We start from the raw sequence: 25,729 nt of genomic DNA on the forward strand, positions 1-25,729 counted from the left end.
AGGCAGAAAAGGTCGCAACAATATTGTGATTATCAGAGTGCATCTTAGGTCAAGTGAAGCAGTTCAGTGTCAAATTGTAGACAAAGCACAGCGCAGGAATAGTTGTATCAAGTTGTACAACCGTACAGTACTGTTAAAGGGTCTGTGTCGGTGTGACAGAGAGGTGACGATTTCCTTCAGGTGGCTGGGAGCCTGGGTATACAATCCATTTCCTCACTCATTGCGATATTGTATGTAAAGGAAGAGGTGAGTATCCCTGGTTGACACTGCGCTCCAAACATGCTGCAGTTTTTAAGGAGGGGAATGGGGGGGGGGGGGGGGGGGCAGGGCTTGGATTTGTGGTCAGGCGAAAGGGCTGTCCAACTTTAAGATAGAGGCGTCGGCGTCGTGGCAGCCCTTGCCGTTCATGTGTTCTGTGTGGCTGTCGATGCTGTAGCAACCCTGTACCTCTGTGATGGAGGAAGCTGTGTAGGAGGCTGAACGCATGGCATCCGAGTGGTTTCCTACGCTGCTTCCAAACTGGATATTATACTGGTTCCAGTGCCTCCTCAAAACCGCTTGGACCTACCCAGAGAAATCACATATTAATGGGACCGCTAATGAATCATTAGCTAAGACACGCTTTATGCATTTAAAGTAAAAGTGCAACATTCAGGGAAATACACTTAACACACGTATTTGCATTCTCTTCAAGAATTAGAAAAAGATCAATATGAGTTTAATTTATGTATGTTGTATGGACCTACACCGTGGGCATAATTAGCCTAGCTTAGCATACAGAGTGGGAAGCTGCTCCTTTAGCTTGGCTAGGCACTTTACACACCTTGTCCAATTAGGCTGTGAGGCTGGTCCAGGACAATATCTAATACACGTCTGTAACTCACTAAGGAGAAGGTGTGCAAATAACAGCCATGTGGACTTTGGAGAGAGCTAGGTTAACAGTTTCCCCCTGCTACCTATTTTTGTGTTAAGCTAGGCTCATAGCTTAGCATGTCATTGACAATATCATCCACTCAATCTCAAACAAAGTGTTTTTCCCAAAATGTTCCCCAAAAATGACCAAGCTACATCTCTTCAGTTTAATACAAATGATATGAGACAGCTGTAAAGCTCCACTATGTGTTGACCCTTATTAACATGATTCAGTGGCTCTTGTAAGACATTCACTTCCGTTATTTTTTACGCAGACCAATCACCTGAATAATTGATAGCAATCAGTGTACCATCCCTGCCTGGCTGTTTGCCAACAGTAAACAACCGTTAGTCCAGACCAAAGACTGAGTTTATCAAGACATTCCGCTTATTCACCATCCTGCTCGGAGGGTCATGCAGAGGAAGCTGACTCGTCTATCCTTCATCACAAAGGGGAAGTGTGGATGAGCGTGTGGATGTGTGCATGCAGGTCTAAAAAAATAAAAATAAAAATAAAATATATATATACACATAGTGAAAGGGCATAACCCCATCTTACTTCTCCATTGAAAAAGCAGAAGATGGTGGCCACCAGCAGACCCTGAAATTCAGAAAATGAAACACATGAAGAAGAGAGATGATGCACACTGAAATAACTGGTCTTAAGCATCAACAGTCACTTGTTTGTAGGTGATATTTTAAAGCCTAAGGGGCTATGAAACAGAGGAATTTAAGAGATTAAACTGAATTAATTTTGAGAGCCGATTGTTGCTCAAGACGCTCTCTCCAAGCACTGCCTGTGCTGGGACAGCTGAGGATGATCAGATAACACCTCGACAAACATCCAACTGATTTCATCCCCCTCAGATAATTCATGCCTTCCTTCCTGCTGTTCTTCCCTGCGCTACAACATAAACAAAGCCCGGTCAGAGGCCAACGGGAATGCTCGGAATGAAAGTTAAGATGGGGTTTTTTGTCCGGGCAACAGTTCATAATCGTAAAATAAATTTCTCTGGCATTGGAGGAAGGAGCCGTTGACATGTAACCACATTTCACAACAAATGGTACACATGTCACAAGGACAACAGGATGTCATAAATAGTGCAGAGGGACCCTGCCGTACAGCAAACTGTAAACTTTGAATAGCATTCTAAAAATATCCTTTTCCACATTTAAAGAGCACGACATAATGTACAGCTGTTTATGTGCTTATAAAATGGAAATGTTCGAGGAAGCTGACGACAATCGCTCAGCCACAGCTAAAACACATCCCACAGTCTAGCCGGCTGTTTTGTAAGGACAACTCAAACCTTCACGCTGACCACCGTCTCACCTGGTAATGCATCAGTATGTGCATGATGTAGTCGTATATCTCGGAGGACACCCGTCCCTCTGGCTTGTAGGGGAGCAGGACGTACTGGATTCCCAGAAGAGGCACCAGGATGAGGGTGGCCCTCACGGCTTTCATGTAGAGACTAGACTCCGCTTGGTGGGTCACCTTCAGCTTGGTGATGAGCACTCGCACAATGTTCAGTAGAAAGAACAAATTGACCTAGGGGTGGTAGCGGCAAAGAGGACATCAGTAAATCGGCATGGTATATATACAGTGGGGAAAAAAAGTATTTAGTCAGCCACCAATTGTGCAAGTTCTCCCACTTAAAAAGATGAGAGGCCTGTAATTTTCATCATAGGTATACCTCAACTATGAGAGACAAAATGAGAAAAAAAAAAATCCAGAAACTCACTGTCTGATTTTTAAAGAATTTATTTGCAAATTATGGTGGAAAATAAGTATTTGGTCAATAACAAAAGTTCATCTCAATACTTTGTTATATACCCTTTGTTGGCAATGACAGAGGTCAAACGTTTTCTGTAAGTCTTCACAAGCTTTTCACACACTGTTGCTGGTATTTTGGCCCATTCCTCCATGCAGATCTCCTCTAGAGCAGTGATGTTTTGGGGCTGTCGCTGGGCAACACGGACTTTCAACTCCCTCCACAGATTTTCTATGGGGTTGAGATCTGGAGACTGGCTAGGCCACTCCAGGACCTTGAAATGCTTCTTACGAAGCCACTCCTTCGTTGCCCGGGCGGTGTGTTTGGGATCATTGTCATGCTGAAAGACCCAGCCACGTTTCATCTTCAATGCCCTTGCTGAGGTTTCCACTCAAAATCTCATGATACATGGCCCCATTCATTCTTTCCTTTACACGGATCAGTCGTCCTGGTCCCCTTGCAGAAAAACAGCCCCAAAGCATGATGTTTCCACCCCCATGCTTCACAGTAGGTATGGTGTTCTTTGGATGCAACTCTGCATTCTTTCTCCTCCAAACACGACGAGTTGAGTTTTTACCAAAAGGTTCTATTTTGGTTTCATCTGACCATATGACATTCTCCCAATCCTCTTCTGGATCATCCATATGCTCTCTAGCAAACTTCAGACGGGCCTGGACATGTACTGGCTTAAGCAGGGGGACATGTCTGGCACTGCAGGATTTGAGTCCCTGGCGGCGTAGTGTGTTACTGATGGTAGCCTTTGTTACTTTGGTCCCAGCTCTCTGCAGGTCATTCACTAGGTCCCCCCGTGTGGTTTTGGGATTTTTGTTCACCATTCTTGTGATCATTTTGACCCCACGGGGTGAGATCTTGCGTGGAGCCCCAGATCGAGGGAGACTATCAGTGGTCTTGTATGTCTTCCATTTTCTAATAATTGCTCCCACAGTTGATTTCTTCACACCAAGCTGCTTACCTATTGCAGATTCAGTCTTCCCAGCCTGGTGCAGGTCTACAATTTTGTTTCTGGTGTCCTTTGACAGCTCTTTGGTCTTGGCCATAGTGGAGTTTGGAGCGTGACTGTTTGAGGTTGTGGACAGGTGTCTTTTATACTGATAACGAGTTCAAACAGGTGCCATTAATACAGGTAACGAGTGGAGGACAGAGGAGCCTCTTAAAGAAGAAGTTACAGGTCTGTGAGAGCCAGAAATCTTGCTTGTTTGTAGGTGACCAAATACTTATTTTACCGAGGAATTTACCAATTAATTCATTAAAAATCCTACAATGTGATTTCCTGGATTCTTTCCCCCCATTCTGTCTCATAGATGAAAATTACAGGCATCTCTCATCTTTTTAAGTGGGAGAACTTGCACAATTGGTGGCTGACTAAATACTTTTTTTCCCCACTGTATAATAGATTTTGGTACACCTGTCAGACCCTGACTCTTACTATTTTGAAATGAAACATAAAATAAAAATCCATTCTAAGAAAAACAACACCAAGACCTTTTTTGGGCCTGAAACACTAAGTGCGTGAGTGCCAAGGGACCCGTTTTCTCTGAAGCATGCCCGGCTGTGCTGATTAGGTGAATTCCTAGAATGCAACATAGGCCTGGGGACCAGTGGGTGGATCCTCGCAGGAGCAGACGCATTGATTTCGCAAGATAAACGGAATTATGCATGCTATGAAAACATGTCCTGGTTTCAGACCCCCCCCAGTGTCCACTCAAAAAAAAGGGAAGCAGACATTTTTTTTTTTTTTTCATTGCGCAATAATAACAGTTAACCAAGAGAAATATGGAACAAATAAGTTATTATTGTGATTGACTTTGCTGTCAAGGAAGAGTCTTACCAAAAGAGCAGCACAGATGGGACCATGGATGATGTAGAGTAGCGATGTTTTGGAGCTAATCCAGCAGCTTCAGTGGAGAAGAGAGGGACAACAGAGATACGTTCACACAACTGTATCAGTGCATCACATGACAGCTGACCCATGATGCAGATCAATGAGTTTAATGAGAAATTAATTAGCATCAACAGCTTAATGTGGGGATTGATTAAAGAAGCTTTCAGCGAGGTTGAATGATTTGTTGACCTTTGCAAGGTACGGATAAACATCAAACAATCTTTATCGTATTTAAAGAATATATTATTATTACTGTGAAATTATGTTGGCCAAATCAGCTGAATCGCTCATTTTAAAACACATTTCTAGGCAGGATTTGTTTTCTTGTATTCTTTTATTAAAGTCATATTTATTTTATTAGGCATTCATTTAGTCTATTTTACTACTTGTATGATTATAAGCTGTAATATTAACCATAATAGATAATGCACTTGAATGCTTACTTGTCATTGTAGTAGTAACCTCGAGCAACGGCATGTATGGAAGCCGGAATTAGAGGAAAGCCTGCAAAATAAATAAAAATGAAAAGTTTCAGGTGATTAAACATTAACAAATAGAGTTACAAATACTAAAAATATTCCATTTCTGCTAATAGATCCCCCGACATTCGACACACTGGCCCTTTGAACCTTGCAGTAACACTTTCTTTAAAGTACAAATGTGGTTTGAAATACTGTACTGTATTTACAGCTCGGCCATGAGAAGGATAACAAACCTTATTTTCTCCGTGTCAATAAAATAGAATTAGGAGACTGGCTTTTCGACGTCACTCGATAAAATGTGATGGACTTTTTACAGAAGAGAGAGCGACTGCCATCGACACAACACGTTATCCTGACTTACCCCAGCCTAAAAGATAGTACCACATCAGGTGCTGCTTCTCAGCAAACACAGCCACCACGATGAGAGTGTGCAGGTAGATTCCCTCGCACAGCATCCAGAAGTAATTGCAGCCAAACAGGTAGAGATGAATGAACTGGGACACTTTACAGCTCGTCTGAAGAGGAAAGAAAACGCACACGTAATCAATGTGGCTGCTTAACTCTGCTTCTGCTATTTTCCCTGTGAAATAAATAAATACAAATAAATGGAAATGCACCTTTCACCCCGATTTATGATTACATATTTAACATAGGATCATAAAAGGCACAGATCAAATTAAATAAGTAGAAATGTATTATATGAATGCAAAAATAATAACAAAAAACTACAACTAAATAGATAAACTCACTGGATTCCTCTGCACCAGCTCCTGATTGTTTGCCACCGCTGTCAACCAAATGATAGTGATCACAGAGTTCAAAACAAAAGAGAAGAAGAGGTTTTTGTGAAGCGTGATCCTTTGGCAACTTAAACTCCTGCAAGGAGACAAAAGGCGACATTAAATCACGGCGCTGTTCATTTATGCAGGCGATGGGACACATCGGCCCGTAAACCGAGCCGAAGATGAGGTTTGTTGACTCACTTGAAATGGACGAATATCCCGAGGGAGACCAAGAGGGAGGTCAGTGACAGGCCATGTCCTATGAGAGCCAAGTAGAAAAGATTCATTGCAGTCTGGATGGAAAAAGAAATAGACACAGATTAGATTATCTGGACCTCCTAATGGACTGTCATGTTGTGAGACGATACTAATGTGCTCTTGAAGAGGACTCGCGTCCTTTACTCCTACAGACATGTATGTAAGGATGACATTACAATCATGTTAAACTATCATTTAAGTTCATTAAACGTCATTAGTTACTGACAGATTTTGTTATGGATATTCATGGTCACCGGAGAATAATATAATTATCATGGGGACCCCTCATCCTTTCATTAAGTGCCACCCCATTGACCAACATGTCCCACTGGTCAACACTCTGTTCCACACCGAGGTACAATATATACATCAATGGCTGTGAATGATTGTGGTCTCCAGAGGATGAATGCTGGATGTTTTAACTGCCTGACCTTTCTGCAAGCTAGAAGCTATATGTGTTATAATGAGCATAGATCGCCATTAAAATTTGCGGGGAACCCAGAGGACAAACTTTTCGACTTTGTCTCATTGCTTCAATGACCACGTTTTGTGTTCTGTGTTTTTGTTCTCCCTCCCAAACTGCACATTTAAAGAATCATTCCAGTACATTTCAGCCAACATGAGCATGACACTGGTGTATAATTGCGTAATAAAGTTAAATGTATATGTGACAAATAAGTGTCTACTGCCACCACAAATGAGGCATGTGATATGGACATTACCGACAGTAACTGCCCACGGATCTATTAAGAGGTCAGTGCTAACCATGACTCACTTGCTTTTATTTTAATATGCATTTAGTGCCGTTTCATAAAGTGACCTACCACTCTGCCTTCATTGGTGTGTAGATTGCAGCGGGTGTAGTTGGTCCATGTCCGGTTGCTCTCTGGATGCAGGAACCAAAGACCACTGTCGGTGCAGATCTTTGTAACTATCTCTGCAGGTAAATAATGATACAAAGATGAAGACAAACCACCCTCCACTGAAAGCTTTGATATACTACAACCCTGTAGGGTGCTTCTTAGAGGATATTTCTTGGTGTATATTATTTGCGGCTAAGCAGGTGAGGAAACCTAGGGCTAAGTCAAGAAGAAGGTCCTCTTGGGCACACAACCAAACATTAATACACATGGAACTACAGAGAGCAGTGATTACAGGGACTGAATCTCATCATTTATCTGCATATCCTGTTGAAGGATGTGCTGTACTGAAGGTTTTAGCTCAGGATATTTCAGCAATTACAAATAATTTACTCTTATAAACACAATCATGCATAGACACTTCACACATGGAAACACAATTAATCAATCTCTATAAAAGCTTTTTTTCTTTTATAAATATGTGGATGTTTTTGTATTCAGTCAGAGCAAGTGATGTATTACAACGAGCAAAGTGCAAAGCAAGTCACAAGATATGGAGCGACCGTTGACAGTTATCTTGTATAATAATGAGTATGAAGTGTCAGAAAGTCCACTAACGGCGGAACGGTATAACAAACACAAGACTTTTACATTGTTACGCTTGTTACGTAACATTACTTAATAAAATCCGCTAAGTTGTAATTACTGCAGCTACGCTGTTACGTTACGTTGTATTACAATAACATAAACCATGAATTTTCTTCTTTTTTTTCCTTCATTGATTTTGCTTAAACCTAACCAGTGCTTTCCCAGCGTTAACCGCGTGTCATTGTGCTTTTCTGCAAGCGTGATACGAGGCTGATATGAAACGTATTCAGGACACATTTGTTTGGTTTCGGAAAACGTCGACATTCACCGTATCCCGTGGTTTGCTGAAACGTACGATGCCAACATTTTCTCTGGCGATTAGGTTAAGGATTGCTGCTGTCTGTATTTACTTGTACCCATGAAGACTTATATTTCATGGTCATTTTTTTCAGCTGTTTCTTATCAATAGAAGTAACATCAAGGGAAGCGTAGGATCAAGCATTTTTGTAACTTGATCCAAAGTAAAAGTCAGAATATCTCCGTCTCTGCTGCTTCTATTTTGACTATTATTTCATTGATCTGTCTATGTAAGGTCCCCCAACTTTATGGAAGTGCATAAATTAATTCCTGGTGTAACACTTTCAATTACAAACCAAACGTCCTTGCCGCAGATTTTTACCTGAAGGATCAAAATCCTGGAAGTAGTCGGGGCAGTGCTGCTCTGAGTTCACACCCGCATTGGTGTCGTCCCAACACAGCCAGCCATCCCAAGTGCGATTACACATGGACTCTAAAATCACAGGAAAGGACCTTTTTTCAGATATATATTATCAATAAATATAAGAATATAATATTTTTTGTCCAAATTATTTAGCACAGAATTCATATTACTTGTATATGCTATTATCCAGACTAATGGACATTATTGTCCTACTACACTAAGCCCAAAAAATACTAGTGCAGAGCAGTGTATTCCAATTACTCTTGACAGCTGTAAAGTTCAGACACATGAAACATAACAAGCTACCTTCTCTGCCTTGGGTATCGTCCTTCATTATCTTTTGATAGCACTCAAACTGCGCTGTAACTATCTTGTTCCTGGTAACTCCTATGTCATGGTAGACGTGAGTTGGGTGCTGCTGCTGGTGGGTTTCATTCACCTCCAGGCTTGCCGTCACAAAAATCTGCAAGGAAGGGGAGACATGGTGAATAAATCTTTTCGGTTCGGATTTTAAACAAAGGACGTTTGCCCAAATAGGTCCTGGCTGGTGTCTCACTGAAGAGACATACATGAGCACCACGGAGCTGCCGCATTCAGCAGAGAAAAATGTTAGTTCAAAGTCTATGACCACCGAGCTTCTTTCCAGAAAAAAAAAAAAGTGTTTGCGTGCGAGCACATGTCTGGACCCAATTTCGTCTGTGTATTCTGACTCTATGGGACTGTCCATTACATCCTACTTAGAACGCCAGGAAAGGGAGTCCAATATACACAAACTTCCATTAAATCCATTTTTGCTTCATGGAAAATATGACATCTTTGCAGAAGTATTGCCAAAGAGAAAATATCCAGCTTATTTATCACACGGCAGATACTAACCTGAAGCAGCTTTTTAATCCTTCGCAAAATTCCCAACATAAACTGAAACTGACATAAATGAGTCGAAATAAGTCAAATTAAGTCAGAGTTGAATAGTAACCCATTGCATTCCATACAACATACGATTGACTTCAACTATATAATCTATAAAGTTTCTACTACCTAAGTATTTGTGTTGCAACCGAATGAGATATTACGATAAACATCTCCAAAAATATCACGGTATTACAAAATAAAAAGTAAAGATAGAAAATATCAATAATGGTTATCATGGTATATTGTAATACCAGTATACCAATGCAGCTCAACCAAGCGTAGACAAATGTGATTTATTGACAAAGGTACATTTACTAAATGGGGTATATTTGGTATATTTTGTGCATGCGTGTTCTCAGTATTTGCGTGATTGCATGCAGGCGGTCCTACCTTTGTTAGATTACACAGCAGTACGAGTGCCACCATCACACTCCGCACAATGTTATCCATCTTCCTTTTGGCCATGTTAAAGCTGGTCGATGATTTAACAGCTGCAGATCTGGAACGGAGAATAAAATATGAAGTCATTAAAGCAAAAAAATAAAAAATAAAAGGCCACTTCATAACACTCCTTATCTCTCCCGCTGTTGATACGTGTCTCACCCACTGGTTCTAATCCAATGAAATGTTGCTTCTGTATTTGCCTTCGCAGACAATTAATCCGGAACCCATTAGGACAGCTCTTAGAGGGCGAAGCCCATACAATACAGAGCATAAGATCACTGCCCACACACAACTTATTTACAACATACACAGATTTGTCTGGTTGCTGTTTTTGAAAACAGTCCAGATTCAAGTTGTAACGTTCAAAATAATCTTAGTGGGAACGACAAGCAGCAAGCGGGTCAGCAAGTTAACATTTTATTTGTACAGCGCTTTAAAAAGGATACTCAAAGGCACTTTGCATGGAAATAAAAAGAGTAAAAAGTGAAGACAAAAAAAACAGTGTAAAAGCAACTACAATAATGAAAGAGGAAGAAGGTGGGGGCTAATGGATCACAGATTCAAAGCATGTTGAAATAGGTGGGTTTTGAGTGCAGTTATGAAAGAGGGGAGTGAGGGAGAATGTCTAAGGTGGTAAGCACAGCTGAGACCTCAAAGCCCCGTACTCTCACTGCCGCTCTGTGTGTTTTGCGAGCCATGTCAGCCCAGTTGCATCTTATGCGTCTGCAAACCACCCATTCACTGAAGGTGGACTTTTCCAGTCGGCGAGAGCAAGTGACGTATCACAACGAGCGACGCGCAGCATAAGTGGTGTATTATATGGAGCGACCGTTATTGACAGTTACGTGGTATGAAAGTTGAGTGGTATAATATTGGTGGGTGGGAATGGTGGGAATGGTGGTGGATGGGTCAAACAAACAGGATTTCGGGACGCCGCTGTTTGTGTTCAATGTGAACCAATAGTAAACGTTGAGTTCACACCTCGAAAGTAAAGTAAGAAAGTCAATTAAGGCTTTTTGTTATTTATCATGATCTTTTTTTGTAACCTTAAAAGGTGTTTAGTGGGGTTGTCTGAGGTACTTATCCATAGTCAGTGTTACAGTAGACGGCGGACGGCAAAATATTGTAAATGTATATTGATTTCATTAGGAGGGCTTTTCCTTTAGGTGCTTAAAATACATTTTGTGCTGCGCCCATCCACAGCATCACATTACTTCGCACCCTTGTTGGTACTCGTGTCCGCTTCTTCAAACTAGGGGCATGCCGACAGCCGCCCACTGCCAACACTACGGAGAAGTACCTCATACAACCCCACTTCAAAACACCCGACCTATCGCTTTACCAGGTAGTTTGGTTGCCTAATCCTAACTGCGTTTCACAGTGTTAACCATGTTGCGTTGTGTGTTTCTGCAAGCTAATACGAGGCTGAGCGTATTTATGAAACACACTTTTGGTTCAGAAACGTCAACATTCGACAAATGCAGAAACGTACCATGCCAAAAACAAGTGTCCGACTGACTGGGTTCAAAATGTTTATAAAACTTACTTTTCATATATAAAGTAGTTGAAATAAATACTTTTAAATGGTACAAATTATGCAATAATAATGCAGCTTCAACTTTGCTTCAAGCTTGGATATTCATTGTTTGGTTGCCAGAACACATTTAGTACAGTCTTGCAACACACTGACGATGGAGGCAAAGCAGGGGGCTGTCGGGCAGCACATCACTGAGAGATTTGACCCAGTTGATTCTTACAAGTCTCCCTGCAGCTCTGTCACCAGAGGCACTGGCCCAGTGCCTCCTCAAGTCTGCTCAGAGTTAAAACGGCATTACCCCGGGGAGGGGAGAAGAGGAGGAGGAGGAGGAGGGGCTTACTGAAAGTGGGATTGTAAAACATTATGGTGATGTGCAAATTAGAAACAGCCAGGAAAAGATCAGCTGCTCTGTCACACATGCACGCGAACACACACAAATGCACACGCAGATATACACACACACAGCGCTGCGCTTTGCCAAGTTCCCCAGCTGTTTCTTGGCAAAGCCTGTTTTTCATACATTAGCAGACTGATACAGAGGATATATATCTTGTCAGATGGCAGCACTGAACACACGTTGCAGAATGCTTTTCCAATAGCTGCTTAAACGTTAGTCATAGCTAGTTGTGATCTGTTTCAAATTAGATTTTTCTTTTGGCAATTACTTGTTTTGTTCATATACATACTAAAGACGACCGTGAAGAAAAATAACCTGGCCCCTCCCATTTGTCATGGTGGAAAATTTCCAACATGACATTTTGTACACTTCTGCCATAAAAGCCTTGTTTATGATGGGAAAAAAAAGACTAGGTTTTGAACTATTGAACAGCCAATATAGACGATCATGATGAACTGCATTCGTGTAAATTAATGATAAAACCGTGGGTAAATAATTTCAAGTCTTAAATACCTTCTGGACATTATTCTTTTTCAAATCTTTGGGAAACCACTTTTCAAAAAGCTATTCTTGGGTCTTCAAACCAAATTACTCTGGTTATAACTGAGAAATAGGGTTTTAATTCTACGTGTTCTAAACCTTGTCTCCCACTGTCATACAGTATGCACCTAATTTATAATCAACATGTTCACTGGCAACATTCAGTTCCAGTACAGGAAGCAGTGGAATGTCCCAGCCCAGCCACAAGCTGTAATCTAACATGACCACAATGTTTCCCGATACCTTAAAGCTGTATTAAAATATGTCTGGCCACTAGGGGGCAGCGGGACTCCAAAACCAGCCGACAGACATATAATTCCATGATAAAACTGTTATTGCTTATAGCAACATTGACATCCCAATTAACCTCTGCTCCCGGCTACCAGACTAATCAAAGTTCAATATTCACTGGACTTTCAGCTCTAGTTTGTTCTCCATGAACTACTGAGAAAAATATGTTGGTCTTAGATTCTGAACATGCAATATGCATCTTTACAAACGGTAAGACGAACATCTGTTTTGTTATGTAGAGGTTTGTTGGATAGGAATATTCCGCTAATTTAAAAATGTATAACACTAACAGTAAGGTGTTTTCAATGACTTAGGAGGCCTTGGATTTATATGACCTGACGCGCCGGATGCTTTGTTCCAAGGAATCATCTGAATTCTTCATTGGAAACTGTTTGGAAAAGGTCAGGCACTTTCAAAACATACTTGGTCAGTGTTGGATGAAACATTCGTCAATCAAACCCTCAAACTCTTGCCGAAGCCAGTCCAGAGAAGAGAGGACATATCTTTTCCATCGAGGAAAATGTCAATGTATGTTATTTTTGCTTTTCTTTCAACTCAGAAATACTCTGCAGTACCGATATAACTGATGCTATTGACGCTAACCTCTTTAGGAGTCGCCATTGATGTTTTGAACGAACAGTCGGTGTTTCGTCACACACACCTAAACCACGCCCTGACCTCATATCACCAGAATCCAACTGCGGTGCAAGGTAATGGATATAGGCCACTGCAAGACTTTTTCGTCTTGTGTTTCAGGAGTTGAAGTCATCCTGCATTTGCTGCAATCTAAAAATTCACAGTCTTTCTCGTGGTCCTGAACGGAAGCTAGATTTGTCGTTTTTACGAAAAAAGTTATGAGAGAAAAAAAAGCTTTAACTAGAGCCCGTGTCTAAAAATAAAGTGATCTGTTGCCTTTACTTTTCGCAGCTCATTGAAAGCATCAAATACTATTTTAATATCTCAAGTTGTATATCACATAAAAACTCATCAATTTTGTAATAGCTAGTCACACACAAGCTAATGGTAATCAAAATGTCACCCATAACTGTTTTCTACCACGATGCAGATGTACAGTAGGCACCCATCAGTAGCATTGTTCTGGAGTAAATATAAAGAAAAGAATGAACAGATAAATGAATGATGGTCCACAGAACCAAAAACCCTGAAAATATCTCCTGATAAAAAAAAAAAAAAAAACATATACTTCATGAAAACCTTGCTAATTTCAACTCAAAGCTAAGAGAGCAAACCTCTACAGAGGCACAACACTTGATTATTGATCCGTTTGGGTCAACTTCATCCGCAAACCGGTGACAACTGTGGGTGGTCCACTATTATCTCTAGTACCTCAAGAGTGTTTCGCAGAAGTGGTTAGTCATGTGCTCTTTGCACAAGAGCTGACATCACCTACATCTGCCAGCATGCAGAAAGATACCTGGAAAAACAATCCATGCGTAACAGCTGCTGTCTTCTCGCCCAGTACCAGAGCTCAGCCTGTACTTATCAACTCCCACTGTCCCCGCGGGGATGTTGTGCTGTGCTGTAAACATCCTTCTGCCCTCACAGGATGTTTGGCGCCTCATACTCCAAGTTCCACCCAGTGGCATTCGGATGTCCATTAGGCTGGTGAGGGGCAATAACATCGTTACTGCTGCCCTATTCTACAGCTGGAAACGGGCTTAACTAGAGAGGGGAGTAACCATGAGAACTGATGAAGACCCTTCATGCAGAGGCACTTAACATGAGAATAGTGTGCTGTTTTTGTTTTTTTGTCCCATGTCTCTGTACTTTTTGTTCACATTTACTTCCTACCAAGCAATTGTATTCTCATACAACGATTAGTATGATATCTTCCGAAAAAGGTTACTCCTAGGATGTTTAGCAACAATTTCCACTCATTACAAAATTAACTTCCGTCTTTACAGGAAATAACTTAGTTAGGTTTGTGCAACAAAACTACTTAAGTTAGGTTTAGGAAAAGACTGTGGTTTGGGTTTAAATAACTACATAAGTGACATTACTTAAGTACGGATATACGTGACAAAAAATGTAACGTTGACTTCTCGTTTCACACGGGAAACAAACAGCGGTCGCCTGGGTGAACATTTTTTGTTTTGTTTGATCCACCTCCTCCACCACCCATCATGAGTGGGTTTTTGCTTAACACTTCCCACATGGTTATGTGGACTACATACAAATTGATTTTGTGGGATAAATACAGCGCATTCACTTTCGTAGGTGTTACCAATGCTATACAAAAACAGCCCTGCACCGAGACATATTCCTGTTCATTTGTTGCATATGGCAAATGAAGTGACCCGGATTCTTGAAGGAGTTTGTGAAGTAAATATAGATTGTGTGGTAATTCTTGTTCTAAGGTGGTATTAAACAGGCTTAATGGTCCATAATCCAGTAATAGTATTTGTGTAGGCCCCCTTTCGCAATTGAATTAGCAAAAAAAAAGAAGAATGACACTATAAAGAGATATTTTCCCTTTCACCAAAAGCCAAGATAATCCCAACTGATCCAGCCGGCTTTCCGATGCACCGAGCAGCACCTGGTGAGAAGGCAAAAATAAACACTGCCCCGTTGCACTGCAATGCTGGCTTGATACTGTTAATCAATCTACGAAAGCCAAACACAAAACTGGTGACTGGGGTAACTATCTTGTGTTGTATGAAGAAGAAAATACCCAGCATGGGGCAGTTCTGCTCTCTGAATCTAATTTCAAATAACCTGCAGTCTTATATCATTTAGATAAACAGTGGGAGTCAGGAAACCTCTGGTTCTGGGTCATGTTCCAAGCACAGTTAGATTCATATATGCATATAAATATAGCATTTGTATTTCTAAAAGCAGACTGCACCTCATAAAAGAGTTCATATCTTGATTCCTTTGGTACGATATACAAACATTTGATCACACATCACCTGTTTATTTGGCCATTATGGAAAGATTGCAATTATTCTTTTTAAATGTTGGGTTCATTTGGACACATAGCCTAATCCTAAACTACATGGTATTGAGGTTTTTTTCCTTTAATTCTCGATAATGCTGCCTCAGAAATAATATTAATATTGAATCTAAGACATCCTTATCAAGATTATTTGTTTAGGTTATGTGTTCATGTTAAAAATCTCAAAAAATCCCAAATGTCAATACCAGTAGCTGCCTCTGAAAAAAAAAAAAAAAAAAAAAAAAAAAAAAAAAGAGAGAGAGAGCCCTCACAGTTCAGCAGATGGGAAACTATGTCTACAGCTGGTGAATGAATGGAAGGGGAATAATATCTTCTAACTTCATCTGGAGCATTTGTTGATGATGAAGGTCACGTTCTAACCAACACCAAGCATGATAGCCACAACATATATCTTTGAATTCATGAAGCTGCTGAAGGATGTAAATAAAGAAAATAAATAAATAAATAAAATAAAATCTTTGCTCAGCTGGATAAAATGTGCTGACATAGGAATGTACCTTTGGTTGTATTATAATATCAGATACTTCAACATTCTCTGTATGTGAGCTGCATCCCATCATACTGATTTCTTACGTGTCAACCTGATGTTGGAAACTCTATCATGACGTGTTTACTCTGACGTGTCCCAAGTCTGTGCCTTTATCAGCTAGGTTTACTACGTTACCTCAGCATCGAACACGTGTTGGGAAACAGTTTGTGCTTCCATGTGTTTGCTTTTTCGAAAATCAGATGCAAATAATGGACAGCTAAACTCCACTCTGTCAATGCTCTTATGATTTCCTTGCATGTCAATGTATTAAGTTCCATGTATTATTTATTACTGATTATGTGATCAAATGTTATAACTCTATTTAATCTGCTTTGTTTTACAAAAATGAACCAAAAATGCGTGCGTGATCCTGACAAGGAAGTCTTGACATGGACAGGGAGGAAGGAACGGGCTCAGTTTCCAGCCAGTTTGGTCTCCCGCTGTTTTCTGTCATTTTGTGAGCACAATGAGAGCTGATGCTTAAATAGAGTGGACCAAAGAGGCTCCATGAAACAGGAAATTCTCAGAAGGCCCCATAGCTGTCTTCAGTAGATACCGGGCACGTAATTACAAGGAACAGGAGGAGAAGCTTTTAAGATAGTCGTGGAAACATGGTCCCTTCTGAGAACTTCCTGTCTCAATCAACGAGACCAAGCCCACACTAACCCCATGTAGGTCCCCATGGGTAACCCTTGCAGGGCTCAAAGCAGTTTTGGCCTTTTGGGATCAGATCTCTTCAACGATTTCAATTTGTTTGAAAAAGTTTGTAAAAACGGAATTTTGTTGGACAGTAAACCGCATTCTGTCTTTCTTTCTCACAGGCTTAATAACTCAATTCAAGAACAGAACACATGTCTGCTATGTATTGTGAAGTGATTTGGTCACAAGTGAGTGTTCACAAACTACAATTTCTTGGGCATTTGTGGGAAACACTTTTTTTTTTTAATGTAACATTAATTTCAGCCCCTGAAATTTAGACACGGCTTTGGTGTACTTAAACACTAAAGGCTTTTTCCAATGGTTCAGTTTCTACCTACATTTAAAACATAGATTTGCTCTAATACATTAATGACCATTGATTAAAAAATGTCTGTATCATAATTCATTATTCCCTGAAGTTAAATTATGTATTATAGAACTGTAATACGTTGAAATGACAAAAAAGTGACAAATCAAACGTTGCAATAGTGGAGAATTCCCATGGGATCAGCTGAACATTTAGATAATCTCTCTCATGAGTCACATTTAGAGTTTAACGTCTAAGCCACTGATCGTACCAAACCGAGGACATGAGAGCAAACCTCATGCAAACCCCCATGTTACCGAGGGCACCACCAGATGTCGAGGAAAACAATAACAATCCCTCACAGATGTGAGGGAGGAGACCTCTTTGTTTGATGAAAAGCTCTCCTTAACTCTCAGTCCACCCGCCCTGACTGATGCACGCAATATTGTTTGCTTTAACATGGCAGGAGGGAGGTCGCGCTCTAGCTCAGACAACAACCCGGATGCCGAAGTATTCATGTCATTACTTTCACGCCCTTGTTGCCAGCGTTCTCAGGGCAAGCACATGGATCTACTTACAACTACGCTGCTGAAAAGAGGAAAAGACTGCATTTCTAATATGTACTTCATGGGGGAAATAGGAAAAGGAGAGGGCTCACTGCTGGTGCTAAATATTGTTGGATGAGGTCAGATGTTTGATACGCAAACAATCACATTGGTCATCCAAGCCCTCGAGGCAGTATGGTTACAGTAAAGGACAGCTGATGCAGCACAGTATCCCAAGGAATTAGATTCTTTCACACACAATCTTCTCCCAGGGCCAATGTTCAGTGCAGAACATAGTGTGTTCTTTTTATAGCACGATAGTCAATGTGTGGGAGTTCTTGTCCCTTTATAAACCACTGGTCTGCACTCACAGGGGCGTCAAATACCAACGCCTGGGCAGTGGCCCTTGGCATCTTGACACCGACGCACGAGGCAAACTTCAGCGTGTGTACACCAGACTTTCAACTATCTCTAATATGAACCCATCCGCGTCATTATTAGATGCTCGGAGTAACGGGCGTAGTAGTCACAGTGAGACGTCTGCTAAATCGTGGACGGGAGTCGCGGTGGATGGTCCAAACACAGGACTTTTACTCAGGGAACAGGGATTCAATGTTACGTCAGGTGAAGCTACGCCACTTAGTCACGTGACTTTATGTCCGGTTGCAGAGGTTATTAATTACTTATCACTACCAGTGACTCCTTTCACATGACACCTCATTTGAGTCATGGTCAGTATAAATATATCCATTAGTGCAGCTCGTCGACTGGTCACATTTTGACCAAATGAATCTGAATATCTTACTGCCAGACTGTTATGCAGTCTCTTGCATGTCACCGATTTATATCAGCCAATTAATAAATATTTTGCCAACATTTAACAGTGAGAGCTTAGTCTATGAAGAGTTCTTGCCAAGTTTGGTAGAATTAGGGCAACACTGAATGAGAAAAAAATAAAAGAGGGGAAAGCTGCTTTAAGTAGTACTCCTATTAAACAGAGTACAACGTGTCATGTACGTCCTATAGGCTATGGTTTACCACATAGAGTATGCATAATATAGGCAAAAATATCACAAAGCTGCCCCTTCAAACATCCAATAAAATAGGCAGTAACACAGGTGAGTCATACTGCGCTGGATGTCGAGTATGTGTGAGCTTTAAAAGAGGTATGCCAGTTTAATGCCAGTTTTGAAAACATCATGGAACGGCTAACAAAGTCCCAATGATGCCAAATACTCAGTGCCTGAGCTCTTCAGTCGGTACATGAGTCACAGGAAATACAGTGTGGGAAGAGTGTGAAAAACGGCCAAACACAGCAGCAAAGAGCAAACAGCTCACTGATGCAGATAGATGCGCCGTTGTGTCAGGATGACTGCTTAACATCACAAACAATGTCCTCTAAACTGAAGACATATTAACATAGCACCTTGCTGCGAGTCCTGTTGCCTCATGATTGTTCCATCATCCAGACTAATCAAAAGGAGCCGCTGTAAAGCCAAACTATTGCCTCAATATCTGTTTTTGTTCATTCAGCTTCCAAGCAAATAACTTTTAAAAACTCTCTTTCTGGGAAATAAACACATTGCTTTCTTGCCAAGCGTGAAATGAGAGAATTTAAACTGCTCTCTGGGGCGAATTCACCAAAACATGGACTACTTCTGTATGTTGATGATAATATTTGTGTACTTTTACTTCTGTAACGTATTAAATGCAGGACTTTAACTTGTAATGGAATATTTTTTTTTTCATTGTGGCATGTACAGAAATAAAGCTCACTAACACGCACGAATGGATCTTCTCATCTAGCTTTCACCAAGTAAGTGTATTACCAAAAGAAAACATTACATTTCCCCTCTGAATCTGAATACCATGCCATCATTATTTGAACAAGATAAACATCACGGTTGTCTTCGGTTTCTTTTAAAGGAGGTTGAGAGTACTAGATTTCTTACCATAGACAAGGGATCCTATTCCACAGGCCTGTAGTCTACGCAAAGGAAAAAATACTATAAATACCTTGATTAAAATACACTGGTAAACCAGGCTCCATAGTGCACTTCACCTGCATAGCTGCTAGTAATTCTCCTTGGTCTTAATGCAAATGTTTTGCTGCAGCTATAGGGCTTCTAGGCTGTGTTTAAAATATCCTACCCTGCTGAGCATGTGCTCACCGTTTCCCTTAAGGCATACAGCACAGTCTGGTGGGAAAGTGTGGCTAATTCCACAGATTCGTTCCACTTACATGGAGCCACAGTTTCACAGGTCACTAGGTTTTCTTATTAGAGTGCTTTAAGTGCACTGACAGGCTGACGGCTTTACACAACAGTTTATGCCGTCTTGGTTTTTTGTTCCTTCCTGTTTGATATTCCTGCATGCTCCCAACTGGTTATTGCTGTTGACAGATTTTAGTTTCATGGCTGAGTTCGTTTCAGCAATTAGTGGTCATTGAACTGGCATTCATCCGAAAGGGATTATCAGGCAAAAGACTGCCCTGAGAGTTTAAAGGTGCTGAATTTGATATTCAGAGCATACGGCAGCACACACCTATTTGCTATGAAAGGATATAGTTGAGCAATGTCTACCTGAGCAGAGAGTGAAGTCCCTCTCCTTCAGTGTTCGCTGTAATCCGCTCGTGCGTTTAGTGCATGTTAGTGCATGCGAGCGTGCCCCACTGGCTAGCTCATGGCCGCCGCTCTGCACTGTGCTCACACAGCTGTTACAGCTGATAACTCCGTTGTTCGCCGTGGAGGCGTAGCGCCCCCACCCTCAAATTCCCCCTCAGGTAAACACGGTTAGCTCTGCCAGCACTTTTGCCGTTGTTTGCGCTGTTGTCGCTGTTAGCACCGTTGTCGCCGTTAGCACCGTTAGCTGACAAAACATCGGCTCAACCGTCGCAATGTTGAGAGCCAATAAGAGGCAGTAGAAATGCTCACAATCTCGTATACAGCACCTTTAAACGGGTGTGTGCAGATTTGATTTGGGGAAGGGAAATGGTTCCTTCTATCGGTGGGTTTCATCAACGGTGTTTCGGCTCAATGTTTTTTCCTTCTGTCCGTGGAAACATTCGCTATAAACCCAGAAATATGCCCTTTGGGATCTTTATGCAAGCTAGTGAAGCACCACTCACTAATCCTCCCTATGTTAAGGGTCATTGTATCCATCTGAACATTCCCATAGCTCCATACCGCACTCGCATTCTGTGTTAGTGAAAGGAATTCTCAAATTCCCAAGGCAAGATATGTGACATGCTTTGTTAACACACAGACACAAACAAGAACATTTTATGCTTTGAAAAGGTTGAGGTAAAAGTATGATCGCACCTCTTTTAGCATTTATTGGAGTCTGAACTAACAGTGAGAGGCTGTGTGTGGTTCCCTTCTGGTATTCCCACGATAAAAATAACTCTGGAGCTCGCTCAGATTCACACTGTTTTAAGACGGCCCCAAGGAATATCCTCCATGTGCTTGCTGTGGGCCCTAGACTTGACCTCCTGGGGAGCTACTCACGTCATTACTAACAAGCTCAAGTTGCTCTGTATGCCTTGGGTGTGTGTTACAAAAACATTTAACTGCTTCCACGAGTGAGATACTGTGAAAATAGCCTGGATTATTGTACGAGGGTTATTGGAAAAATCTGAATTGGGAAAACTGTTGATAATAACCACCTATGACAAAATACAGTATCAGCCATAACACAAGTGCCACCACTCACAGCAGGCTTCTTGTTAGCCAATGAAACAAGGCCAATTGTAAAACAGACATTTTGGAGGTGGGCTTGTGGTTAGGTAAGAATATGAAACAGCATCATAATTATTGAATAGCTAGAAAAGCTTAGATGTACGAGTAAGTAAGTCATTCCCTTTTTGTTAATATTTGTAAACTAACTTATTTTTCTTGTCTTGTCAGTTGCTAAAGGGAAGTGTCTGTATTTGATTGACAACAACTGGCAGGCTGAGCTCCGGCAAGGCAATGCAGACATAAAGCAAACCAACTGACGCTGCAGCTAACAGGCCACACAAAGACATTAATGCAGTTCTAATGGTTCTGATGAGGAAGGACCACACCACTGTAAACTGACCAAAAATAACATTTACAGGTATGGCTTTGATCTGTTTAACATGCTGCAGCACACTTGCTAATTAGCCAACTAGCCTGGAAAGGCAACATTAGTGCTAGCAGGTTTGGGCCGGGTAAAGGGTGACAGAAACCGTTACAAAGCCCGAGACGGGGGTGAGGCGGACAACTGACAGAAACAACTGACAAGTCTCCTGTGTAGGTACACCGTTGGTCTACTGTGTGCCAATGATAGGACTCCAAAACTGACTTTTTCCCAGGAGAGATTGGATTTACAGAGTAGAGGGGTAAATTTGAGCAGAAACAAAATATGTCATTTTGGAAGGACTTTAAAAAGCCAATATAGGCCCCTTACCCCCTGTTCAAATGAGTGCAATGACAACGTATTCAAAAACTAATTTGATATATTGTATTACAAGCTTGGGAATTTCCTAAAATAACCTTAACCCTAAAATAAGGCAGTCACAATTGAGTATTAATCCAGCTCACTCTATGAGTTGGGATAACGACCAGTATAAAGAGCATGGACTGTGGTTTTGAAGAGGAACAAACTAATTTGGGAGTTTTATAAACCTTGGAAACCAATTAACTGCTAAGTTTTTTTGCCACAGCTTACAATAATAGTCACTTATAATAATAGTCACATTTTCACAGTAGAGTAAGTTAGCTAATTGGGGATCCGACAGAAATGTCTGCTGCAGACATTTGCTCACAGCAGCAGAAAATACAAGGACAAAGAGAGCAGTAGAGTAACTGGCTGGTAACAAAACAGTATTTGCGTTACAAGAACCAAAAAGAGGAGCTTCGCTAGTTTGCGAATACTCCTCAGTACCTTTCTGGCAGGGAGAATTCAAACAGCAACACGTGCACATAACGCGACAGCAATACAGTTCTGCAGGTTCACTTTTGGAAGGCAAACAGAGAGACACACAGAGCTTCCCGGGGGCCGTTTCCTCTATTCTGTACATGCCAGAAGCCCCCTGCCAACCAATAAATCAGGAAGCCTGTGTCACTGACTGTTTACCTCACACAAACACGATACACGCTTAGAAACCACACCGCCTCTTTCCACCGTCCTCTATCGTCCACAAAGCACTGCGGCTCACACTGCACACAGACAAAGCTCCCCCGATGCTGCTTCTGAAGACATTAGCCCATGACAGTTCTCATCGGGCACTTTGTGTGCTGAAATTAAACTGGAGAGGAAAAAAAGACCCTCCATAATGTATGAGCGGAAGAATTACCTCAAAAGGTTTCACATCCCCGAAACTGAATCCAGAACCCGAGGAGAGCGCTCTGAGACTGGTGCATATGTGCATCATTGTGCTTTTATGTAATGCGATATCTTCGGCCTGGGGTAAGCAGACAGGAAATAAACAAACATATGATGTATACTCGGGCCGCTGATTTGACCCGGGCTGAAAAAAAACACAATGAAGACTTGAAACTTGAAGAAGTTTAAAAGGACAATAAAAGATGCTGGAAGGATATGGAACTGGCGTTCACATGCGAGCGCTCTTACAGTGTCCCCAGGGAACATGGGAGGTAAATCAATACGATGCAGGCTGCAGATGTGCCATGGTGATTTATGAGGGGTTAAGTTTTAGGAGAACCGTCATTACTCTTGCGACTGTGAATCGAGCGGCCTTTGCACTCATCGGAGTTGGCTGCCAGTAGTGTTTTTATACCCCTCATAATAGCATCAGTTAAACACGCGCAGCACACGCAATCAATGCAAACTGCCAGCCATTATCACAACAACTCCTCCTAAATGGAAGGAGGAAAGAAAACCAACCCCTTCGCTGATTGACTGCAAAAAGGAATCATAAATTCAACCAACCCCCGATGCCCCACACAGCTCCTCTGTCAGTGTCAGATACAGTGTGAATGAGATTCCACTGGCACAACCTCCCAAATGCCATCGCTTTAGGGAAGAGAGCCACCGTACCATGGAGATGAGCAAAGGGCTTTGGGAGCTATGTGGCCGAGACCTTTACATTTAATAGCCGTTTTCTGGACTCGGGCAGTAAATACACGGCATGACGGTTTGGGGGTTGAGTCTGTTGGGCTGCGTGACATTCTCACTGCACAATCAGCTCATGTATTTAGTGTAGGCCAGGGCGATTGGAGGACTCCAGAGCAAAGAGGCCTCTCGGACTCATCCGACGGCGCTGCCAACTGGCAGCTTTGACGCGTCCGCTGTCCAAAGTGTCCCGACTGGCTGACATGCATGGGCAGTGAATACAAAACAAACAAACACTAAGCTAAGTTTTTGGCATTCCTGAACATGTGTCCTTTAACAAGTTATAAGTTACAATCAAGCGTAATAATTCATATGAAATGTTTTACATCTATTCACTGGCAACATTTTGTGTCAGAGAAGCGGCACGACATTCATTTTGCATTGAGAGAAGTAAAGCTGTATAGTAGTGGTCCCTGACATGCAGTGGAGACATACTGTGAGGAGGGGTCATGCAATGCTTCACCAGACTGGGAAAGCAGAAAAAATATATATATTTTTGCTGCATAAAATTTAGATGATTTTTTCAGACCTTCTTGTAACATCCATATTTGTTTCTTGTGAATGGCTGGATAATTTTATTTCTTCAAGCCTCTGATTAAACGGCTCACGACTCGTTCACATATTCCACTAGTGATGGAGGTAACAGTTAGACGCTGCTTCGCTTTAACAAAGGTCCTCGAAACCTATTTTCTCAACCAGCTTCTCACTATGAAGTGACGGTTTTCCACACGAGCGCAAAGATAAATCTGCCAAAGTCCCGTGGGAGACTTCTGGACTTGTGTCTCTGCTGTTTTCTTCCCACTAGTTTGAAGATCAAAATTGAATGAAGATACAATGACATTTGTGTGGCCGTTCCGCTTTGAAGCTAAGGCTGTCAATCAAATCCGACCCACACCCACACAATCCCGATGAAGCAGATGAGCACACTGGAGGTTTCTAAGAGTTAAACTCTTAAAAAATAACACAGGAACTTTTTTTTTTTTCAACCAAACTTTCCTTATCTTACTGGTTCCATCTTACCACTTCTTCGCTTGTTTTTCTTTTGGGGGGGGGCTTTAAGGTTACTTCTTGGTGGGTTAACACTTTGAAACTTTTAACTTTTAAAAGGCAAAGCAGTGTATAAAACCAGCACATGTTGACTGGATTAATCTGATTTGTGATAATTGCCGTTCTCCCATTCATCAATACAGAAAAGCGCTTAATCAAACGACACCATTTGGGAACACTGCCCCTATGTCATTGCAAAACCCACGAGAAGTCTGCAGGTCAGCTTGCAGCAATATCACATTTGACCTGTTGACAGAGAAAAAAAAAAGTTCACTTGTGCCCACAAACTTGGCTGTGAACAACCAATCTGCCCCTGCATGCTCTGCCACCTCCCTTTATTGGCACTCCAGTGCATCTTTCATCAGCGCAGTGGTGACCAACGTCATCATATCCTCCTCCTACACATCACCATCATCACCACCACCACCCTTCTCTTTTTCTTTCTTTTTTTTCTGTCCAGCCCACAAACTTCCAGTATGTCCAAATATGCTGCTTATGTAACCATGCAGATGATATATCAACCAGTGGCCACCGCTGACATCAAAGCCCCCCGTTGATGAATGGAGCTGAATCACCTTTGCATTCCTGTTCAAACAATCAGAAAAAGGCTGCGCGTGTGTGTGTGTGTGTGCTTACTGAATCGACTGAATGAATGCCAAGTCTAGTAGATTGTACAGGAGCAATCCTTGGCTGTATGGCCGAGTCAGGCATGCATGCAAGTCGATATTCAAACTGATCATTTGAGTTTATGTGCCAATAGTGTTAATAGTGCCAATGGAATCAGAGCGGTTGCGTACTTTAAACGGCTTTTACGCGTACCATAAATAAACCACTGTAGGCGACAGTGTCCACGTGCGTAAACCCCTTATACATCACTGGACGTACAATCAGACACATGTTGTGCATAAAAAAAAAAGCTCCACAAAGCAGATACGGGTAGCTCGGAATATCTTATTTCATCTTAATGGCACTATGCATTATATGTCATATATACGTGATCACGCACGACGCGCTTGGATGGCGTACACAAACCCCCACAAAATAAATTACCGCTGTTTCACTATATTCTCCCATCACATCTGTCGCTCTCACGCGCAGCTCTTGACAAAGGGGCATCGAAGCTTAAC

General features: G+C 41.6%; 1 protein-coding gene across 2 annotated transcripts in view; it reads right to left on the reverse strand.

Moving 5' to 3' along the window:
- Positions 1 to 25,729, reverse strand: part of calcrla (calcitonin receptor-like a) — a 28,404-nt gene that overhangs the window by 2,268 nt on the left and 407 nt on the right. Inside the window, exons 2-13 of one of the 2 annotated variants that reach the window (XM_076105501.1) lie at positions 9,584 to 9,692; positions 8,588 to 8,744; positions 8,240 to 8,350; positions 6,937 to 7,049; positions 6,056 to 6,147; positions 5,822 to 5,948; positions 5,434 to 5,587; positions 5,034 to 5,094; positions 4,537 to 4,603; positions 2,246 to 2,464; positions 1,472 to 1,513; positions 1 to 564 (exon numbers count right to left, since the gene is read on the reverse strand). The exon at positions 1 to 564 is cut by the window's left edge and continues 2,268 nt beyond it. In XM_076105501.1, coding sequence (XP_075961616.1) covers positions 343 to 564; positions 1,472 to 1,513; positions 2,246 to 2,464; positions 4,537 to 4,603; positions 5,034 to 5,094; positions 5,434 to 5,587; positions 5,822 to 5,948; positions 6,056 to 6,147; positions 6,937 to 7,049; positions 8,240 to 8,350; positions 8,588 to 8,744; positions 9,584 to 9,658 — 1,440 coding nt within the window. In that variant the 5' untranslated portion in view covers positions 9,659 to 9,692 and the 3' untranslated portion in view covers positions 1 to 342. Of the gene's footprint in view, positions 565 to 1,471; positions 1,514 to 2,245; positions 2,465 to 4,536; positions 4,604 to 5,033; positions 5,095 to 5,433; positions 5,588 to 5,821; positions 5,949 to 6,055; positions 6,148 to 6,936; positions 7,050 to 8,239; positions 8,351 to 8,587; positions 8,745 to 9,583; positions 9,889 to 25,729 lie in introns of those variants that run through there. The other variant, XM_076105494.1, reaches the window with a different exon arrangement.

The sequence above is a fragment of the Anarhichas minor genome, unplaced genomic scaffold (genome assembly GCF_050575085.1).
Source record: "Anarhichas minor isolate MPS153535 unplaced genomic scaffold, ASM5057508v1 ptg000004l, whole genome shotgun sequence".
Classification (NCBI taxonomy): domain Eukaryota; kingdom Metazoa; phylum Chordata; class Actinopteri; order Perciformes; family Anarhichadidae; genus Anarhichas; species Anarhichas minor.